The 23,228-nt window shown below is 43.3% G+C and overlaps 1 protein-coding gene across 1 annotated transcript in view; it reads right to left on the bottom strand.

Annotated features, from left to right (window-relative positions):
• dscamb (Down syndrome cell adhesion molecule b) overlaps positions 1-23,228 on the bottom strand; it is a 241,943-nt gene that overhangs the window by 195,651 nt on the left and 23,064 nt on the right. Inside the window, exons 2-3 of the mRNA XM_052110114.1 lie at positions 5,304-5,621; positions 2,999-3,145 (exon numbers count right to left, since the gene is read on the bottom strand). Coding sequence (XP_051966074.1) covers positions 2,999-3,145; positions 5,304-5,621 — 465 coding nt within the window. The remainder of the gene's footprint in view (positions 1-2,998; positions 3,146-5,303; positions 5,622-23,228) is intronic.

The following is a 23,228-nucleotide window of genomic DNA, read 5'->3' as shown; positions in this document are numbered from 1 at the left end:
AAAAACAGTGGCCATTCATTTGTTCTCCGTGCACTTACCGATGTGCATGATACGAGATATTTGTGTTTGCACTCCTGGAAGTGTCATGTTTGCAGCATCGGATCTATATGCCGGTAAAAAAAACAATCCATAATCACATACAAGAAATTAGCTTTCAAGGATGTATACTGTCGTCATGATTAACACAGGCTAACAATTGGGATAAATTCTGTCATGTGACACTATATTTTTGTATGAAAGCCAATTTTCAATTCTGAAGTTTGACCATTGTGGCCACTATGAGCATATCTGAATAATTTACCTGACAAATGAAGTTACACCAGCAAAAGTCATATTTATGTTAACTCAATTAGAAAAAGATCTTTGAGGTAACAATTGCAGGATACCACTTTTTTTCAGTGTGTCAGCAAAAAAGGAAAGTTGTTTCAGAGCAATTCATTACACTTGCATTGAACATACATTGATTATTCATGCACAATAAGATAAGGAATGTATGTTAAGAAAGTAAATACAGTGAATTTTAATTTCATGTAGACTAACACATGCATGTCACATCAAGTAAATGCAAGACGCATCGTAGACTGTTTTTAGATCTAGAACTAACTGTTGTGTAGTGTAAAATACATGTTTAAATGGACCAAAATTGCCACAACTAACATACGAGCAAGCTACATAATATTTTCCTAAACCTATGTTCTTCATATTTACCATACTAGTATAAAAAAAATACAAGCCAAACATTCTTCATTCCAAAACGAAAGAAAATAGAGACACATACCAGCATCAAAATCTCACTGTATATTCACAAAGTCCATTTCTCTGCAAGAGTAAACAATTCTTCAGCTTGACAGGCCAGAGAGCTTTCAGCCATTCATCTATGGTCCATCTTTTTAAATATTTAGTGAGGGATGTGCGTTGGATTGGTCTAATGCTTCTGACACTTGGCACACACTTTGATACTGGCATGTGCCACGACCATCAGATGAAGCAGTTATTCATCTTTATAAATAAATAAAACTGACCATGTAATTGCAGAACCACTCATAAAAGAGCACACAGTAGAACAGGTATGACGAATATCATGCATAGTACTCCATATTTCACCAACCAACCATGCCATGACTGTTACCATGGAAATGTTATCAGCCGGTCATAACTGGTGATGTACATTGATTGGTGAGAGAATGGATTTTTCAAAGCTCGTTAAAGCCATTGGAACAAGATGTTGCCGACTTTGCAGTTTTTGAAGTAGTAGTTGAAGCTTTTCTGCACATCTAAATCCAAAAACCGCACTCGAACCATTCCCATTCGAAGCAAATACAGCCTGAGTGTGCCAGTCAATCAGAGAGATGATACAAACACAGGTCGTAAAGTGAAGCACTCAACTAATTCAATTCAAACATTCTCATGTTAAAGAGTAAAAGGAACATTTTGTCATCATTTACTCACACTCATATTTAAATTAAAAAAATTATTTGTGGAACACAAAGGAGATGTTGACAGCCTCAGTCACCAATCACTTACATTAGTTGAAAAAAAAGGAAAATGTGTATATATATGCAATAGAAGAGAATGGTGATGGGTTGACATGTTCCCTAACAAATCCTTTGGTGTTCCTTTGAAGACAGAGAGTCAAACAAATGACAGAATTTTCCTTTTTGGATGAACTATCCTTTTATGAGACCCACTGTTTGCCAACATTGGAAGACTGGAGCACAAATTTGTAGCTTGAAAAAAAAGGGCATTTATGCAAGTTTTGGGGTCAGTTCAGGATGTGCAAAACTACATATTTTCAAATCGACTAGTTGTTGGATTGTCTGAACAACCTGTCAACCAAATAACCGACTCAATAAAACCGACTCAACCCTGAGATTGTAGAATCTGGCGAAGGAATCTTCACCGGCGACGGTGTCGCCGAAGAGGCCGAGATGGGGGCGTTGAGAAAGCGTGCCTTGTCAACGTCACACATCTCGACCATGTTCAGCCAGAGGTGATGTTCCTGGACCACGAGGATGGACATCACCCACCCGAGTGTCTGCGCTGTGACCTTTGTGGCTCTGAGAGTGAGGTCTGGTAGCAGAGCGCAGTTCCTGCAGCACGTCGGTGTCGGAACTACCCAGGTGCAGATCTTTGAGTGCCTTGGCTTGGTGAACTTGCAGGAGAGCCATGGCATACAGGGCGGAGGCGGCCTGTCCGGTGGCGCTGTAGACTTTCGAGGTCAGTGATGACGTCAGTCTACAGGCTCTGGAGGGGATTACCGGGCGGTCCGGCCAGGTGGCGGCATTCTCGGGACACAAGTGGATCGCAACCGCTCTGTCCACGTGGGCCACCCCGCCATTCAGGGTAGTGAGAGTGGACGAGCAGAGGGGTCGGTTCCGGGCAGTAAAAGGTGCCCTCCACGAACGCTTCAGCTTGTCATGCACTTCCGGGAAGAACGGAACCGAGGGGCATCTATGAGCGGCGCCCTGACCTGAGGAACTGATCGAGTAGCCGTGAGGGGGGGACGGAGGTTTCCAGTCCGGCCTCGTGCTCACGGTGGCCCGGGAAAGCATTGCGGACATCGGTGTGCAGAACGAGAAAAGAAAGCCTCGACCGCAATGTTGCCATGGTTATGTTCTTGTGTTTTTAAAATATCACTTGGTATTACTAGTTAGCTGCGAAATAATGTATGATGCCCAAAGGCATAGAGTGTCTTATTCATTGTGAAACTGTGTTTTCTTAATGGCATGAATCACACTGAAGGCCTAGACTTTAAATGCACAGCCCGCCACTGGTATCACATACAAATACGGCAGTCTTTTATAATAAAAAAAACGTAATCCTGTTAAATAATAAAAAAAACCTTTCTCATTTCTATGCATTATATACCAATCAAAACAGATCCAGATGAAGACATTGTGATAATGATAAATCATATTTGTCAAGAATTATTGTGCTGTTGTGCAACAGTTTTCCCAAAAGCATGAGTAATGCTCTTAAAGTGCAGATTGAGCCCTACCTGAGACAAGTGATACTGTGTCTTTCTCCCATGATACAACAGTGACGTACTCCTCGACTGAGGCCGGGATAATGCACTTGAAGACGGCTGTATTCCCTCGCATGACTCTCTGATCAGCCACACGAACTGTGTACGGCTCCCGGAATACTGCAGTACAGACGAAGTAATGTTAGAAAGGTTTTTACATTGTTCTTTCAAATACACAATCCTATTAATCAAAAGTGCGGTCTCCAAGGCAGCCCATTATTGTTGTATATTAAAAATAATAATAATATTTCTATCTTTATCTTTAATTTATAACATATATTCAAATCTAAAAGCTATTACAATTTTTGTTCAAATGTTTACTCAACTCAGTTTGTTAAAACAATTATATAAAATAGATATAAAGAGATATAAATAAATTAATTAAATAAACATAATAGGTATGATTATTATACCTATTTCAATTTCTATAATCTAATTCTTTTTCCATTTTAAAAGGTACTCTAACTCTGGTAAAAAAAAAAATAATAATAAAAATAAACAAATAAATAAATGAATGAATAAATAAATACATAAATAAAAAGATACATTTCAAATAATATTTTCATAAAATTAAAATTCACTGTATTACAAAAGGCCAATATTTGTGAAATTGATTTTAGGTTTGTTAAAAATCCTAAAATTTTCTGTCCGCACACTGAATGCCAATAAGAAATGTCAAGTAAAAAAAAAAAAATTGTGTTCCTTGCTTAGTGAAAACTTGCAGTGTACAGAGCACTGAAGAAAGCTATAGGTTGAAACATTTGCTTAGTAGTCTGTTTTTTAAACTCACTGCATGCTGCACTTTTTCACTATGCAAGTTTAAAATAAAAAATAATTATAGATTGTTGCTAGACAATTTTTTCAGTCTGATTTTTTACATATTACATATGTTAGCCAGCAGGTGGTGGCAAAAGATAATTTTTTTGTGTTTATTATGAGCCAGTTTGGTGACGTGAAGTGAATCCGCCTCAGCTAGTGTTTACATAAAACAGCTCTTTGTGATCACTTGTATTACTACTATACTACTAAAGCTAGGAAATAGCTTTAAATGAATAACTTTAGCATTACGGCTCATCACAGCTGAGAGACACAACAGGCTGATTAATTACACAATGGGTGCTGTTTAAAATGGCGGAGGATATTATGGTTTCTATAGTGATCGACTCTTGTGCTCCAGCTACTTCGAAATAGAGAGGAATACCTCCGCTTGGATGCTATTTTTCCACTGAGAAAGTTGACCTTCAGAAAGCTGACAGCATCTCTGCTTGAGAGTGGCAACAGGTGATCACACATGCTCCATCTCTCTCTCTCTATCTCTCTCTCACTCATACACACACACACACACACACACACACACACACACACACACACACACACAAATCCTTGTTTATCCAATAACTTGTTAGAAACAGCACAAGCCGTGATACTATTTCTGAAGTGACTTTTTAAATTACTAATGAAGGCTTGGACACATCATTTGGTTTGAACCAGCAACGGCAGATTTAGATCCATAGCGTAATAAAGCAGTTCCGTGCACAAATGCGTTTTTATTATCGTACTCAGTTTTTCCAAAAAAAAAATTATTTATTTGTTCATTGAACTGTTTTATATAAGCAATATCACACTCGCAATCGTGCTATATGGCCCTACATCAGCACTGCTGTGATTCCCTGCGGCAAGAGTAAAAATGTAAAATGTTAATAAAAACAATTGAGTAAATAAATAAAAAATTCTAATAATATTTTAATAAAATAAAATCTCACGGTGTTATAAAAGACCTATATTTGTGTAATTATTATGTAACAAGATGTTGGGGGTTACTTTTTTTGTTGTTGTTGTTGTTGTTTGTTTGTTTTTTTAGGTGACTAAAATGTGTTTATAATGCACATTGACCTGGGAAACAAAAAGTATTTTTCACACATGACTGACCAGAGCAAAGATTCATTAATATTTCAGTGTTTTTCATCTGTCTATCATAGAGCTGTCACAGCATCACAGTGCTATGAACACTCTTCAGATGCAATGCTGAACTGTAGGCAGCACTCAACATTACAGATTTTACAGATCTTGAATTTCTCTCTTATGTTTCCACTTTTGCACTTTATTTACATTGTTTTTTATCATCATTAATTGCTGTTTTTCTTTTCCTCATTCCAAACTAATATTCACTTTCATTATTCCATGGAGCACAAAAGGAGAATTTAGGAATTTTCTGAACTATTCCTGTTTTGATAAAACAATTCCTTGGTTAAATATGCACACTGTTGATCTGACTGACCAGCCTTAATGTGGAGATCTTGACTCCTGATCTTTCCTGCTGTGTTTTCCGCTGTGCAGTAGTAGGTATTGTCATTGATTAGGTTACTAAAGCTGGATGGCAGGAACCCATAGATCTGCAGCGTGCCATTGGGGTGCACATGGCGGATGCCTGGGACATCATAGATCTCTTCCCCGGAGGCGAGGTACCAGCGCAGCGTGGCGGGGGGCACGGCCGCGGCGGGACAGGGCACCAGTGCCCCTGTGGTGCTGGAGAACACTACCTCTTGCAGAGATGCATTGACAAAATATAAGCTGGAACGTAGATCTTCACTGAAAACTGCAAAAGACAGAAGAAGATCTGAGTGAGTGAGTGAGTGAGTGTGACCAATATATTGTTTACTCCAAATCAATTTACTGTGTAATAAGTTTACATTCTGTTGGTGTGAATAAACTATGTGATACATAATCTTATGATGTCAAAAGGTCTTTGAGGTAAAATGTCAAAGCTTTAGGCTAAATGAGCTAACAAGTGTCTGTTTCAACACCTGCCTTGCTCTCTACTGCCTACATAAGCAGCTGTCTTCAATGGCAGCGTACTAACTGAACTGGAGCCTTATAAAAGTCCAATTTGGAACACTTTTCATATGCAGAAACTCATGGGAGACTCAAATCGCAAATGATTTCAGTACAGGTGACTCAAGAGAAATGTTATATTTTTGATAAAATATGGCAACATAAAAAAAGAGTCGCTCGCACAAAGACACTTCTCCAAAAATGTCCTTTTGTGTTACACTGATTTGAAACAACAAAAGGATGTGGGGCAGAAAAAAACTGATAAGCCTATAGTGAATGCACAACATGTGTGCAAATGTATACTGTATAAAAAGCAGTAAAGGTCAACATTATCTTTTGTCATCACATCATTTGTTTCATTTAACCAATCACAACTAAAGAAAAGGTCATGATGCTGTATGGCCTCTTGCTAAATATTGTCTAATCAGTGTTCAGTGCCACAGCCCCTATCCATGCACCAGTTCAATCACTGTTTGGCAGTAAATGGCTCACTAGTGACAGCTGGCAGCGCTTCCCTCGGTACCAAACATTTTAGCACTTCATAAATTTCTAACAAGGTTTCAAATCGCAGCAGTTTCAACCTTTTCTGAGGTTCAGTGGCTTTTGCTCAAAGCAGAAGGTGCTCATACTGTGGAAGAAAATGTGTTTTCACGACCACATGTGCGCCCACATGCTCAGTTATAACACTCCAGTCACTTGCACACTTGATAAGCAAACACTGACAAGCAAACAAACGAAACCCGCGAACAAACGCTCATAATGGTGATTATCTTTACTGTGGCAATCAGAGGCATGTGGTTTTATTCATCAAGTGGCACACTGCAGTGAGCATCTGTTATAATATCTTGATTTGCCAGCGAGAGGCTTGGTGGAGCGTACGGTCTCAAATTAAATGTCGTGAAAACATTCTGGTCTTTATGCAATGAGAATTTTCTTACTCGCTCTGTTCGAAACTGTTATAAAGGCAATCACTGGGTCTCACTGGGAAATGGATTCGAAGTTTAGGTTAAAATTAGAACCAACCTGTATGGATAAATCACAAACTTGCATATATATATATATATATATATATTCTGTACATATAAATATGAGATGAGAAGGAGGGCGAGGCCGGGCTGTGAGTGTGCATGATTGGTGCTGAGCGGCCCAATTATCGGGAGAGAGGTAAGAGTCGGGAAAGCTGGAGAGAGAGAAACACACAGTGCTTTGTGTGTGTGTGTGTTGTCATTATTATGTTCCAGTTCAGTGTTTTAAGTTGAAATGAAAGTCTTGTTGAGTGTAAATCCGGTTACTGCTTCCTCCTTTAATGACAAACGAGAGGCTGGTCTGCCCCAAAATATTTGGGCCGTCAATCGATTTAAATGTTCCATGCGCAATAACAATTCATTACATATCAATATTTCCTCAGAAAGGCCCCCAATTACACTTCCTATAATGCCATCTAGCACTCTGCACATGTGTCAAGCACAAGGAGGTGTAATCGAGCTTGAAATCATGATCGTGCTTAGAGACTGCAATGGCAACATGTACAGTGTAAAAGGAGTTATATATGGATTGATGGATGATGCCTTTATGTGATATTTGGACCTTTTGGCCACCATTGTATGGACCAACAGAGCTGAGATATTCTTCATTTGTGTTCTGCAGAACAAAAAAGTCTACATCTGGGTTGGCATGAGGTTAATGGTAAAAGAATGTAATTTTTTGGGTGAACTATTCCTTTAAAACGTTTGGTTACGTATGTAACCTCCGTTCCCCGAGGGAGGGAACAACATGTTGTGTCGGAGAAGCGACACTAGGGGTCTCTCTTGAGCACCGATATTCACCTCTGATCTTATTGAAAAGGGCCAATGGGAGTTGGCAGTCAGTATTTGCATACCCCGCCCCCGGACATACGGGTATTTAAGCGGGGCAAATACGGGAGTTCATTCAGGATTTTTCTGAGGAGCCGAAATGGTCCGGCCACAACAGTGGCTCGGTTCAGCGACATGGCGGAGGAAAGACACAACGTGTCGCTCCTCCCTCGGGAATGGAGGTTACATACGTAACCAAACGTTCCCCTTCTGTCGCTCTCTCCACGTTGTGTCGGAGAAGCGACACTAGGGGACCCATTCCAATCTTGCCATGCGCTGAACCTTGTACGTGGACCGCCGATACAGAGGCGGGCAGGGATTTCATCCAGTGCCACGCATCGCCTGTACCTGGCTGCACGCACTCTTCCCCAATGCCCCATAAGAACATCGGAGTCCTTCTAGTTACCCTGGGAGGGGAACAAGGCGATGTTTGCCAACATGGGAACGGGCCAGCCTGGCTGGGCCTCTTTCTCTCTATGTTTCTCGCATAGAGCAATCACGGCCGGGCCCTTACACGCATATATGGAAGGGGTCTTACCCAGACCCCGCGGAGACCACACCTGCCCTTTTTTCTTGGGGAGGAAAAGTGGTAGACACGCCACACGGCCGCCTTAGGGCTCGTGGTGGAAAGTAAGGTGCGGTGGTAGATCCAGCCTCGAAAGGGGAGTTGCTACAGCACGGCGACCGGGCAGCTGTAACTGCCTAAGGGAGACACGGGGTCCGCCAGTAGGGGACAGAACCGTGGAATTACACACAGGGGAGTCCGAACAGGAGGCCTTCTTATTTTACCTGTGGAGCCCCTATACCAGTACGGGGTGGCCACCAGGGTAACCGCAGTGGCTTGGGTCGGCGAGTTCCTCCGCTGAACCGCGGACCCGAGGGCTGGGGAGGAATCGACCAGGGTCCCGACTCGGAGTGGGGCGCTCTGGGAAGAAGGCGCACTACTTTACCTTGACGCCAGGAAAGGGCGCTGGCGCAAGCTGATCCACCCGCCGGTCGGTCTCACGTGTTACCGAAGTTTTACGGGCTCGACCTGAGAAAACACGAGTCGCAACCGACTCAACGCGGAGGTTGTAAAACCTCGCGAAGGTGTTGGGTGTTGCCCAACCCGCGGCTCTACAGATGTCTGCTAGGGAGGTGCCCTTGGCCAGTGCCCACGAGGACGCAACACCCCTTGTTGAGTGAGCTCGGACCCGCAAGGGTAGGGGCATGGCCTGGGTGTGATAAGCCAGTGTGATGGTGTCGACAACCCAGTGGGCGAGCCTCTGTTTGGAGACGGCATTCCCTTTCTGCCGTCCCCCAAAGCAGACAAAGAGCTGCTCAGAGCGTCTGGTGCTCTGTGTGCGGTCCAGGTAAATGCGCAGGGTGCGCACTGGACACAGCAACGAAAGGGCTGGGTCTGCCTCCTCCCGGGCAGCTTGCAGGTTCACTACTTGATCTCGAATGGTGTGGTAGGAACCTTGGGCACATAGCCCGGTCAGCGGTCTTAGGATCACAGACGTAGCTGCCGGACCGAACTCCAGGCAAGTGTCGCTGACAGAGAACGCCTGCAGGTCCCCGACCCTCTTAATGGAGGCGAAGCCGATCAGCAGGGCCGCCTTAAGAGAGAGGGCCCTGAGTCCAACTGATTCGAGCGGCTCGAAGGGAGGTCTCTGGAGTCCTGCCAAGACTACCGAGAGATCCCAGGAGGGAACTAGGCCTGGCCGGGAGGGATTCAACCTCCGGTGCCTCTCAGGAACCTGAGGATCAGGTCGTGCTTACCCAAAGACTTGCCGCCTACAGGATCGTGGTGGGCGGCGATAGCAGCAACATACACCTTGAGGGTGGACGGGACAGCCTCCTGTCCAGCCTCTCCTGTAGGAACAGAAGCACTGACCTAATCGCAGCATCTCTGTGGTCTTCGGCTCGGAAGAACACCAATATGCGAACAAGCGCCACTTTAGGGCGTAAAGGTTCCTGGTAGAGGGGCTCTGGCTTGGTTGATGGTATTCACAACGGTCGCCGATAAGCCGGCTAGCTCTTCCGCGCCCCGCCCAGGGACCAGACGTGGAGGTTCCAGATGTCTGGGCACGGGTGCCAGAGCGTGCCCCGCCCCTGAGAGAGGAGGTCCTTTCCAGGGAATTCGCCAGGGAGGAGCTGTCGCGAGGAGCCTGAGTTCCGAGAACCAAGTCCAAGTGGGCCAGTAGGGGCCACCAACGTGACTTGCTCCTCGTCCTCCCTGACCTTGCACAGCACCGTGCAAGAAGGCTCACTGGGGGAAATGCGTACTTGCGCAGCCCCGAGGGCCAGCTGTGTGCCAGCGCATCTGTCCCGAGGGGAGCCTCTGTTAGGGCGTACCAGAGCGGGCAGTGGGAGGTTTCCTGGGTGGCGAACAGGTCTACCTGGGCCTTGCCAAACCGTTCCCAAATCAGCTGGACCGACTGGAGGTGAAGCCTCCACTCCCCGCCGGGCAGGCGTTGTCGTGATAGTGCGTCCGCTACGACGTTGAGCTTGTCGGGGATGTGAGTCGCCTGCTGGCTCCATAGGAGGAGACGGCGGGCGAGTTGTGACATGTGGCGGGAGCGTACGCCGCCTTGACGATTTATGTACGCCACCACCGTGGTGCTGTCCGATCTCACGAGGACATGTTTGTCCCGAACTAATGGGAGGAACTTCCTGAGAGCAAGAAGGACGGTCAGCAACTCCAGGCAATTGATGTGCCAACGCAGCGGGGCCCCTTTCCAATGGCCCGCTGCTGCGCGCTCCGCTGCACACGGCACCCCACCCGACCAGGAGGCGCCGGTTGTGACCAGGACGCATCGGGACACCTGCTGCAGGGGCACTCCTGCCTGTAAAAAGCAGAGGTCTGTCCAGGGTCGGAGTGTTTTGAGGCAGGCAGGGGTGATCCTTACCCAATGCGTGCCACGGTGCCATGCTTGTCTCGGGACTCGAAGTCTGGAGCCAGTGCTGGAGTGGTCTCATATGCATCAACCCCAGCGGCGCGACCGCCGTGAGGACGCCATATGCCCCAGGAGCCTCTGGAAAAGTTTTAGAGGGACCACTGTGCCTGGCTTGAAGGAAGCGAGGCAGTCCAGCACCGACTGAGCACGCTCGCTCGTGAGATGTGCTGTCATTGAGACTGAGTCTAACTCCAACCCGAGAAAAGAGATGCTCTGAACCGGAGTGAGCTTGTTCTTTTCCCAGTTGGAGCACCTGGTCTCTGTGTGTGCATAGTAACTCTCGAGAGTGTGCTAGGATGAGCCAATCATCGAGGTAGTTGAGAATGCGGATGCTGGCTACTCGTAGTGGGGCAAGGGCCGCTTCTGCGACCTTCGTGAAGACGCGAGGGGACAGAGACAGGCCGAAGGGGAGGACTTTGTACTGAAACGCCTGGCCGTCGAACGCGAACCGTAGGAAGGGTCGGTGTCGTGGCAGAATTGAGACGTGGAAGTACGCGTCCTTCAGGTCCACCGCTGTGAACCAATCTAGATGCTGAACGCCAGCCAGAATATTTCTCTGCGTAAGCATTTTGAACGGCATTTTGAACTTTTAACAAGGCCCGATTGAAAACTCGCAAGTCCAGGATTGGTCGTAAGCCGCCGCCTTTCTTGGGTACAATGAAGTAAGGGCTGTAGAAACCCTTCCTCATTTCGGTTGGAGGGACGGGCTCTACCGCGCCCTTGGCTAAGAGGGTCGCGATTTCCATGCGCAGGGAACTGGCGTGCTCGCCGGTACTGCGGAAAGCAGACGCTTCCTGAAGGGGGCGGAGCCGGGCAAACTGAATTGGCGTAACTGAGTCGAATGGTCAGGTGCAGCCAGCGTGATGCGCTGGGAAGTGAAAGCCGTGCTTCCCAGCTCTGGCGCTTAGGGCACCAAAGGGACGAGTATTTTGGACGCACCGGGCGGGCCTCGCAGCGGGCGGAATAGGTAATGCAGCGTCGGGCGGCTTCGCTGTGCCTGAGGCTGAGGTGCTGAGAATATACTCAAAGCACTTACCTTGCTCCGCGCACCGCAGGGGCGGGTTCTTGACTGAGGAGGAGGTCTGATGTTGGCGCCCTCTGGACTCGCCTGAACCGGCCGGCCGGGGACAGTCGTGGGCAGGCAGAAGGCGGATCGCCGGCTCCGTGTACTGAGACTGTTGTGATCTGAAAGCACATTGCCGCGAAAATGGCATTTGCGGGCCAGGTGACCCAGAGGCAAAGGAAATAGCTCTTTATTGAGAATGTGGGTACCACAGCCCCCGCCAGGGGTGTGGCAAATGAAAAACAAAGGATTCTACTTCCGCCCTCCACCGGGGACGGAGCGGTCTTACCACCTCCGAGCTAACGCCTTCGCTCTGGGTCGGCTGTCTCAGGAACACTTGGGAGCCTTCCGGTCCTGGAGGGGGTTCGTGGAGACAGGGGCGGCGCCGCCTGCGGAGTGCTCGACGCTGGGGCTGAGAGCTGGGCCCGGTTGAGGCGGAGCAGGAGCTGGTTTCTCGCAGGGGACGCCGGGCGGGCAGACGGGCAGGGCCCGTGAGCGGCAGGTCTGCAGCGGGCATGATGTGCTGAAATGGCCTCTGTCTGCTTCTTCACCGCGGAGAACTGTTGGGCGAAGTCCTCGACGGTGTCACCGAAAAGGCCAATCTGGGAGACAGGTGCGCCCAGGAAGCGGTTTTTGTCAGCCTCACGCATCTCGACCAGGTTGAGCCAAAGATGGCGTTCCTGGACCACTAGGGTGGCCATCGCCTGTCCGAGTGCCTGCGCTGTGGCCTTCGCCGCCTCAGGGCGAGGTCGGTCGCTGAGCGCAGTTCCTGCAGCACATCAGCATCAGGTCCACCCCGCGCATGTTTCTGAGAGCTTTGGCCTGGTGGACCTGCAGGAGGGCCATCGCATGCAGGGCGGAGGCAGCGCGTCCAGCCAGTAGTGTAGGCCTTCGCGTTAGCGAGGATGTTGTCCTACAGGGCTTGGATGGGAGTACGGGCGACCCCGCCAGGAGGTAGGGCTACCGGGCATAGATGGTGCGCAACTGCCCTATCAACCTGGGGAATCGCGTCGCACTCGTGGCGCTGTCCGCCGTCGAGGGTGGAGAGAGTGGAGTGGGTGGCACCTAGACGAGCGGAGAGCAGGGCTCTCCACGTAGACGCCAGCTCATCATGCACCTCCGGAAGAAAGGGACCGGGGATGCGAGGCCGCGAACGGCGCTGCCCCCAGGAACCAATCATCCAACCGAGAAGGCTGTGGGGAGGATGGAGGGTTCCAGTCCAACCCCACGCTCAAGGCGGCCCGGCAAGCATGTCGGACATCTGAGCTGCCGGCTCAGCCTGGGCCTGCTGGCCCAAAGGCGGCAGTCCAGGGGAGTCCTCGGCATCAGACACCGCGACTCTCCGATGCAGCGGCGAGCTCATCTGCTTCGACTCGGGAGGATAGACAGCCGGGCCGGGAGGCGCGCCGCTATCGCCACGAAGCGTGGACGGAGACCAGCGAGCGTGTCGGGAACGGAGGTTCGCGGGGGCTACCCGGCGAAACTGCACCCGCTGCCGCCTCAAATCGCCCTCAGCGCCAACCGCACCGCCCTTAATCCCGTGGGAAGAAGGAGCAATGCGGGTGCAGCTGGGGTGGCTTGCTTTCTGTTGAAAGCGAGCCGCGACCACTAACGTCGTCATGGTCATGTTCTCGCAGTGAGAACATGAACCATCCACAAACGCCGCCGGTGTGATCGCGCCCAAACACACGAGACAGCGCCTGTGGCCGTCTGAAGCAGAGAGCACTCTACCGCATCCAGGAACGACACAGGGGTGGAAAGGCATCTTGAAAAAGACACGCCCTTAAAAGGACGCTCAACGCCGCTGTGTTTGCTCTTTTAGAGAAAATTACTCTTTTAGTAAAAACTCTTTTAATACACAGTGTGTGTGTGTATGCGTGTCTGCGCTGTCGGCGCTCAGGGGCAACAATGCACGCCGTGCACTGAGAAGGAGAAAGCCGCTGTTGTGCGCCGTCAAGATCCAACAGCATGCAGATCGTCAGAGGAAAACAGGAACGCTTAAGTGGCGTGTAACTCGCAGCAAACTGCAGACAGACCATCGGCTCGAAGAAATTTTCTGAATGAACTCCGTATTTGCCCCGCTTAAATACCCGTATGTCCGGGGCGGGTATGCAAATACTGACTGCCAACTCCCATTGGCCCTTTTCAATAAGATCAGAGGTGAATATCGGCGCTCAAGAGAGACCCCTAGTGTCGCTTCTCCGACACAACGTGGAGAGAGCGACAGAAGGGGAACAAGTGGTCCTTCTCAGCTAAACTGTGGATGAGTTTGAAATGGCACACTATCCATACTACTCTGTCTTATGTGACTATGGCAAAAATAGTATGAGTTGTGTGATTGTATGCATTTCCGATCTCAGCCTGTCTCTGTTGTGGTTTCTTAACTGAACAATTGTGCTTTGCCTGTAAAGCCGGAGTCAAGTTTACTGCCCCCTGCTGACTTCGACTTGCAAAAATATGAAAGTTGGTACTTCAAGCTTGAATAGCTCCTTTGGAAACATGTACAGATGTTAATGGGCATGATTAAGTGTTCTTTTCTTTTTCGGAAAATTATTATTATAATAATTATAATAATTATTTTTTTTGTTGCATTTATTGTTGATTTTTTTATAGAATTAATCACATTAAATTAACATTTTAAATTACAGAAAATCCATATGTATATATAAATATATGTACAATATATGCATGTTATTATCAGACATGAAAAACTAAGTGACCCTACAATAAGCCTTAAATAAAATATATTCAATAATAATGTGCAATATAGATCATTCTAAGATCTAAGATATGTTGTCTTGGCCTACACAAAAGGTGTTTTTTTGTTGTTTCAATTAATTAAAAGAATGCCATGCATGTTATCTCAGGCAAGAGCCTTGATATGTTTGCAGAGAGTAACGAATTGCAGTACAGGTGAGGTTGTGTGGAAAAGCCCTTATATGGATATGTATTATGCCAAATACTAACTGGGGCATGTGCTCACTAGATTTAGAAAAATCCAAATTCATCACCTTTGGAGCAAGACAGCCTGATCTCATGAAAATGATGTGACTGTGGAAACATTTTTGCAAAATGAAATTACATGGTTCATTAAACATATTGTTATTACTCAAATGAGTGGTGTTAAAAGCTAGTTAAATGTTCTCCCAAACAGATGAGCACTTTAGGGTTAATGCTGTATGGAGTTTTCAATTAACAAAGCCAACCTCCCTAACCTAAACCTTTAACTTAAACCTAACCAAGTGTCATAAAATGCAAATGTAAGATGATAGAGCATTAAAGCTGAAGTATACTTTCTGCAACACTAGCACCACCAAACGGAATTTCAAAAACAAAGATATAGTCCCACCCCCAATTCACACCATTCGTTGTGCTCTAAACAAACAGTGTCATAGAAAGACTTACAGTTCCAAACAGCACACATAAGTACTCATATAGCAATTATTAGTGGATGAGACTCATTGACATTTTACACTTCAAGTGGATTGAGAGCTTTTTTGCTTACTTCAATGCACGTGACTCACAAAGTACATTAATCAAGTGATACTTGGTAAATTACCATGGGTATGCTGGTTAAGAGACAAGCATTCTGTAAATGCGGCTGCCTGCGCTGCAAATAGGGCCTGCTGATCTAAGACAAATTTAAATTCCATGTATGTCCACTAAAAATGAATAATTCTTAATTAAGATCATAAGCCCCCCTGTGGAGAGTAGCCAGCTTCACATATACAGTTCCCATCTACAATTCAATCTACACCAAAAGTCAAGTCAAATCCAAATTTGGATTTTGCAATATCAGCTGCAGACAAAATTGACAATTACACTAATACTAACATCCTCAATTTGGCCTATATTGTTAAAGACAAATCAAATATTTTTTTATTCCATAACAGGTTCTGTTGATAGATGCGTTTGCTCTGAGAGTTCAGAGAAAGAGGTCGATTTGATGCTATTGTGCTCACTGAAGTAGTAGATTCACTTTAAATAAATGAGCTTTCTGGAACAGAAATTTCACTGTAACTGTACCTATCTTAAAATGTTTTGATTCAAATCTTATTTTAGTTGTGAGTAGGGGTGGGTGGTTTGGTTTATAACTGTGGTGATTCCTGTTTTTGGACATTCCAGTCAATTAAACTATTTACAAATGAAAAGTGCTTCATTTTATACGATAACTTTTCTCTTATGGTTTTGAACTTGATGGATGCACACCAAAAGATAAGATTATTATTCAACAAATGAATGATAAGTCTGGTATCTGTACAAAAACAGTTTCACATTATGTAACATGAATGTTAAGGCGCGTGGTGAATTATGCGCGTATGCCGCAGAGAATAGCGTGAAGCCTCCACACGCGCTATGTCTCCGCGGTAACGCGCTCAACAAGCTACGTGATAATATGCGCAGACTGACGGTCTCAGACGCGGAGGCAACTGAGATTCGTCTTCCACCACCCAGATTGAGGCGAGTCTCCACGAGAATGTAGAGCACATTGGAAATTGGGCATTCCAAATTGGGGTGAAAAGAGGTTAAAATAATAATAATTCATTTTTTCTAAAGTAAGTGATTTCATTAGTAATTGGATTATGTTTCCCATGAAGTAATCAGTAATCAAATATGTAATTTGTAATTTGTTTAGTACACTTCTTTTTTTTTAAATTTCCCAACACTGAACTTCAGTAAAAAAAAAAAAAAAATTATATATATATATATTTAATTAAAAAAGTTATTCCATGTCTTAACTCGTTTGGTATATTCCCCTCTCCATATTTATTATTTCTGTATTTAAATTAATAGCCGAGCAAATGTACCATAAAATCAAAACTAAAGCAAACTCTTTTGCAATGAACCTCAATTGATACATTTCCAACTTTGCACACGTTCACTGTCCAGATGATTGTGATACACAACACAATTATTTGTGCATAAAATGTAGCCCTCTTAAAGGTTTGTCAGTTTTCACTATAAAAGAGCTAGCCAAAATGAAGTTGAATGGCAAAAGCTACATCGAATCCTTGAAAGGGCCACATGCTGACTTTGCAAGAAAACATTGCTTTGATACTCAACAACCCCTGAGGAAACATTCATAATTGTCATACTTTTTCATGAAATGAACCAAAAAGACAGAAAAGTGACACTGTTAAATAATGTATTGTGTACATTCATTATTAACTAAGCTTTTCCTCTGTCTTTAGGTAAAGCTATGGAAGAAAAAACACACTCTATTCAATAATAAACGTCTCGCTCTCATCTAAAGATACAAGTCAAATTCATCTGCTCTCCCATTTCTTTTGGTTCAGAGAAAGAAAGAGGGTAATTGGGATGGCAGTTGACTCTAATGCACTGGCCTTGCTTTGCCGGGATTACTTTAATGTTGTGTCATCTTAGGCATGGATTGCATCTGACAGCTGACGGAGACTGGCTAACACCAAGCCAAGGTGACTTTAGGAGGGCACTTCAGAAGACGCACAGAGAAACACACACAACTAATAGGAAAAACGTTTCCACATAATTAGCCGTACACTTATGAATGGTCTGCAAAACCCCCCAGACTGACGGCGAAACTAGTCCCTGGTAAACATACACAAGCATGCAAGCCAGTCTAGATGTGCTGATATTTTGACTTGCTGTCTATCAGCATCTATTGATGTGCTTTCAAAGGTACCGTTTAATGTTCAATCAGAATTTCCATAAACACTTTACATTAATGTTCCATTTGTTAAGGGTTTATAAAGGGGTTTATTAAAGACAAGTAATTAATTTAGAAATGTGTTATAAATCATTGGCTATAACACCATGAATAAAAAGGTGACCAAATAGTGAACCAGAAGTGATAGTAACGTATGAAATTTTACCTTAATGTACAGTAAATTGACTACATATAAAGAAGACACGTCAGAATTTATTACATGATATATGCTGTGAATGTGCATGAAGACCTGAAAACAGTTTTTGCAGAAGACTTTAGCCATGCAGGTTGGGAAACTAATAGTCTATTTTTGCTGCATTGTGACATAGGAAACACTTTACAATAAGGTTGCATTTGTTAACATTACATAATGTCTTAGTTAACACAAACTAACAATGAACAACACTTATGTACAGCATTTATTAATCTTGGTTAACGTTAATTAAAAGTCAAGTCATTTTATTTGCATAGTGCTTTTCACAACACACATCGTTTCAAAGCAGCTTTACAGAAAATGAAACTATAATATATATAAAGTCTTAGAGTCATCATTGTGTAATTGTAAATTGTGTACAAAATACATTATTAAATAGTTAAATAATAATACAAATAATTGTATTTAGAACCCCAGCGAACAATCTGAATACGACTGTGGCAAGGAATACAAAACTGCATAAGATGTTTGTTAATGGAGAAAAATAATCTTGGGAGAAACCAGACTCACTGTGGCGGCCAGTTCCCCTCTGGCTAAACAGCATGAATATAATGCCAATATTAGTTATTTGTGTGCAATGCAAGTCATGGTTTAAAATGTGTAAACTAAGTAAGTGTTAAGGGTCAGTGTTTAAACAAAGATTTTGTATGAACTGTAAGATTAATGACTAATGACTTAGAAGTACATCCTGGATTAACTGCAAAAGTTCAGATAGAAGCAATGTCCTTTGTTAATTGGCTGATGAAGGTTTTTGTTGGCAATTCATTGATAATCTATGTATTCCATTTCAAGAGTGTATTCCATAAATAAACAAAGGTGATGCAGGCAGAGATATGTGAGGTGCATCACAGTTTAAATGACAGGTAATTTCGGAGAGGTTCAGTGTGGTCCATCCTTAGTCCAGGAAGTGGCAGATGAAATATCCAATGTCTTAAGAGTTGGAGTTGGCATCAGTTCATCCTCTGAAGTCCATCGTAAATGTGAGATATCTGGCTAGCACCGGCTGTAGTTTGTCGTCATCACTCAGCAACACGTAGTAGTGGAGTCTGACACCAAGCAGGAATGGAGCTAGATATGAATACCAATGTTGAGACAGGGAAACAAATAGAATAATATTATTGCAATTTATTGCAGAGTTATAGATTATGACAAATGTCTCTGAGAAATATTTCTGCTTCCGGCAGACCAAACTAAAGCAGCCTAATTGTGAGTTGATGGATAAATTAAGTGTATGCCTTGCTAAATAGATGAGTATTTAGACTAGACTTAAACTGAGTGAGTGTGTCTGCATCCCGCAGTGTTAAGGAGACTATTCCATAATTTTGGAGCCAACTAGGAAAAGGATCTACCTCCTTTTGTGGATTTTAATATTCTAGGAACTATTAACAGGCCAGACTTTTGTTATCATAATGAACGTGATGGAATATAGTGTGGTAGAAGGTCACTTAAGTACTGTGGAGCTAGACCATTCAAAGATATCTATGTAGTTAACAGAATTTTTTAATTAATATGAAAATTTTCAGGTAGCCAATGTAACAATGATAAAATTGGGCTAATATGATCAGATTTCTTGGTTCTAGTCAGCACTGTGGCAGCTGCTTATCGAACCAATTGAAGTTTATTTAGTGAATTTGCAGTACATCCACCCAGGAATGCATTAAAATAATCTAGATTATGAATGCATGAATTCGTTTTTCGGCATCAGCAACAGGAAGAATGTGTTGTAATTTAGCAATATTTGGTGGTGGAAGAATGCTGTTCTACAAAAAATGGAAATTAGATTTTCAAAGGACATATTGGTATCAAATATAACACGTAAATTCTTCACTGTAGAAGACAACGCAATCCATTGAGTCAAATTATTTTAAAACTTATTTTTAGAGGTTTTTGATCCAATAATTAGTACCTCTGTTTTGTCGGAAATGAGTAGAAGGACATTTCTGGCCATCCAGTCTTTTATTTAATTCATAAACTTCTAAAATCTAAAGTTGGGTATCATAGGCATAACAGTGGAAAATTTTTCCATGATTCCTGATATTATCTCCCAGGGGACGCATATATAAGGAGAAAAGAAGAGGCGTTAAAACTGATCCCTGTGGCACTCGTACTCACATACTTAACTTTTCATATATACCATTTTCTATTGAAATGAACATAGATTGGAGGACACTAACTTTAACATAAATGGGAGATTTTAAATCTGTCTATAATTAGCCAATTTGCCAGGATCAAGCTGTGGCTTCTCTGCCATATTAAAGTTCATTGGGACATGTCCTAAGGATAGCGAGGAGTTAATAATATTAAGAAGAGGTTCTGAGATTACAGGGAATACCTCTCTTAAGATCTTAGTTGGTATTGGATCTAACACATGTTGTGGCTTTTGATTTTTTGATGAAGTTTTGTTAGCTCTTCATGACCTATGACAGTGAATGATTGAAGTTGCTCATTAGGAAAATTATGAGATGCTGTTTTCTGATGTGCTATGACAGTTGATTGCATAATTCCAATTTTATTTCTTATGATTTCTATTTTATCAGTATAGAAATTCATGGTCATAACTATTGTGCTGCGCCGGAATATCTGGTTCAGTCTAGGCTTTATTCATAACCATTTTACCCACAGTACTGAATAAAAACCTAGGATTGTTTTGGTTAATTTCTATGAGTTTGCTAAAATATGCTGACCTGGCAGCTGTCTGTAGCTACAGACACTATCCTTCCATGCACAGCAAAATACCTCTAATTTTATATTTTTCCACTTGCGCTTCATTTTCCATGCTGCTCTTTTGAGAGCATGAGTGTGATGAACGTTTTTCTTGAATTCACAATCAAGAGTGCTAGAGAAGACTGTATTTATATTTTTTTGTTATTACATCAAGTTCTTCTAGAATTTTGGCTACTGAGTATGTGAGACAATTCTGGAAGAATATTATTGAAGCTATCTTTAGTGGTCAAAATAATAGTTCTACCTGAACAATAGCATGGTGTAGATTGAGTGACATTCAAGACATCAAGAGACGAGGTAATGATCTAAGATGTCATCGCTCAGTGGGAGAATTTCTACAGTATCAACATCAACTCCATATGACAGAATAAAAACTAATGTACGTTATGGTAATGAGTTGGTCCTGTCATATTTTGTCTGACTGCAAGAGAGTTGAGAATATCGATAAACGCTAATACCAATGTGTCATTTTCATTATCTATGTGAATGTTGAAATCACCAAGCTCTATCTACAGTAACTGCTAGATCTGATTGAAAATGTATAAACTCACCAAGGAAATCAGAATACGGACCGGGTAATCTATATACTGTAGCAAGAGATTTTTTATTTATATCTGACGGTGCATTATTACTTCAAAAGACTTAAACTTATATCCTGTCCTCTGAGTAACACCAAAAATGTCACTGTATATTGCAGCAACACCTCTTGACCATTCAGACAAGGCTCGTGTTTATAACAATAACCTGGGGGAGTAGATTAATTTAAACTATATATTGTCACATTTAAATGTGTTTTTGTTCATGTTTTGTTTTCATGCCTTTTATAAATTTTATTATGATTCTTCCTGCCCCTGTTTCTGTTCATTTGTCCTTGTCATTTGATTTATTGTTCGCCTCATTTGTTCCTGTCATGTGAGTATCTGGTTTCATGAGTCTTGTTATCTTATTATCAGATCTGTTTTATTATTGGTTCCTGTTTATTAGTTGTGTTATCATTTTCATTAGTTTAGTCTCATCATTGGTTGTCTATGTCATGTGGTATCTATGTCCATGTATTTAAGCCCTAATGTTTTCCATAGTCATTTTTCAAGTATTGTGCTTGTGTAACGTTCCCTAGATTATGCTCAAAGTCATGTAATTCTTCCTGTTCTCGTTCATGGTGTCATGTCATAGTTTAGTCAAGTCATAGTCAAGTTTAGTCTAGTCTTTTGCTTTATTCTTGTCTTTGTTTTGATTCACTTTGGATTTGTAAATAAACTGCACTTGGGTTCTCACATCATCATTGTCCTTGTCCGTTCCTGTCTTCAGCCTGTCCTGCCTGCTCTGTAACATTAAGTTTATTCATCCAGTTTAAGCCAAGTTTCAGTCAAACAGAGCACATCAAAACTCTGATCTGTAATTAAAAAAATTTAACATAATGTGGGGTGGGGTGGGGTGGGGGGGGGTCTAAATGATTTAGTGAGGGGTTTGTGTTTGGTAGTTTGGGGAACAGACACAGTCTGTTGTGTTGTAATGTTGCAGTTTATGTGACCGGTGTGATGTCTCAAAGCAGCTAGCAGACATTTGGATTAACAAGTTTGTCTGCTTCCTGACCTGGGTCCCAGTTAGTCAAATACTATCACTATTAAGACTGTGAGCCAAATTACTAGAGGAAAACGGCACCTTCCCTGGAGGGATTGAGTCCGTCTCTCTTTAGCAGGTCAGGCCTACCCCAAAAACTCTTCCAATTGTCTATAAATCCTATACAATTCTCCGGACACCACTCAGACATCCAGCCATTCAGTGGCACTAATCTACTATAAACCTACTCACCATGACGAGCAAGTAGGGGGCCAGAGCATATTACAGTGTCTGGTATTGTTTTTGCAAGTTCACACACCTCTTTAACATTATATTTAGTGATCTCCGACTGGTGAAGCCAGATGTCGTTAGTGCTGATGAGAATAACAATTTTAGAAAATCTACATTTAGCATTAGCCGGCACTTGTAAATTTGATTTTGATATCAGATGCCCAAGCACCCGAAATGCATTTAACAATAGTGGCTGGAGTCTCTATTTTCATGTTCCTTACAATAGAATCACCTATTAATAAGGCTTTTTCAACATGATTCTCAGTGGGTGCATCACTGAGTGGGGAAAACCTAACAGGAATGGGAGAGTGGTGTCGCTTTGCTGACCAAGTATGCCACGAAGACCTCATCCAAATGCCCTGCTGTGGGGGCTCTACAGCTAGAACCAAAGTGTGCGTGTTGCTTACACTTATCACATGTAAACCCCTTACTGCTGACAGAAGAAGCTATAGTAAACATGTGGCATGCAATGCAGGAAGAAATATCATGAGTGGATGCCATGACTTACCACAGTTGTTTGTTGTTGTTGTTATGGTTGTTCTTGAGTGGCGAGGATTTGAGATCGATGTGGTTTGATGTTGTTCCTGATCAGCAGATGTTTGAGATTGATGCAATAATCCATGTAAAACACAGAGGAGAAAACGAATGCATGCAGTCGAGATGAAAGATGTAGACAAGCGGGGAAAAAAGAAAAGAAAAAGAGAGAAATGTGTGCACATGGTAAAATGCACGCAGATAAAACTAAGCGTGTATTAAAATGGCAAAGGATAAAGTGATGAACGGATAAGAATGCTAAGTAGGCTAGGAAGCTACAAACACAGATTTGTCCAGCATCTTAAATACTTAATTAATACATATACAAACACATTTCTTAACATTAAAAAGATGTACAGTATAAGATAACATTACTTAATGCATTAGCTAATGTTAACTAACGATAATCAACACCCCGTTACATTTACATTTATGCATTTGGCTGACACTTTTATCCAAAGCGACTTACAGTGCACTTATTACAGGGACAATCCCCCCGGAACAACC

The sequence above is a fragment of the Xyrauchen texanus genome, chromosome 38, assembly GCF_025860055.1.
Source record: "Xyrauchen texanus isolate HMW12.3.18 chromosome 38, RBS_HiC_50CHRs, whole genome shotgun sequence".
NCBI classification, from domain to species: Eukaryota; Metazoa; Chordata; class Actinopteri; order Cypriniformes; family Catostomidae; genus Xyrauchen; species Xyrauchen texanus.
The sequence above is the reverse complement of the archived record's forward strand: the minus strand, read 5'-3'. Positions and strand labels throughout refer to the sequence as shown.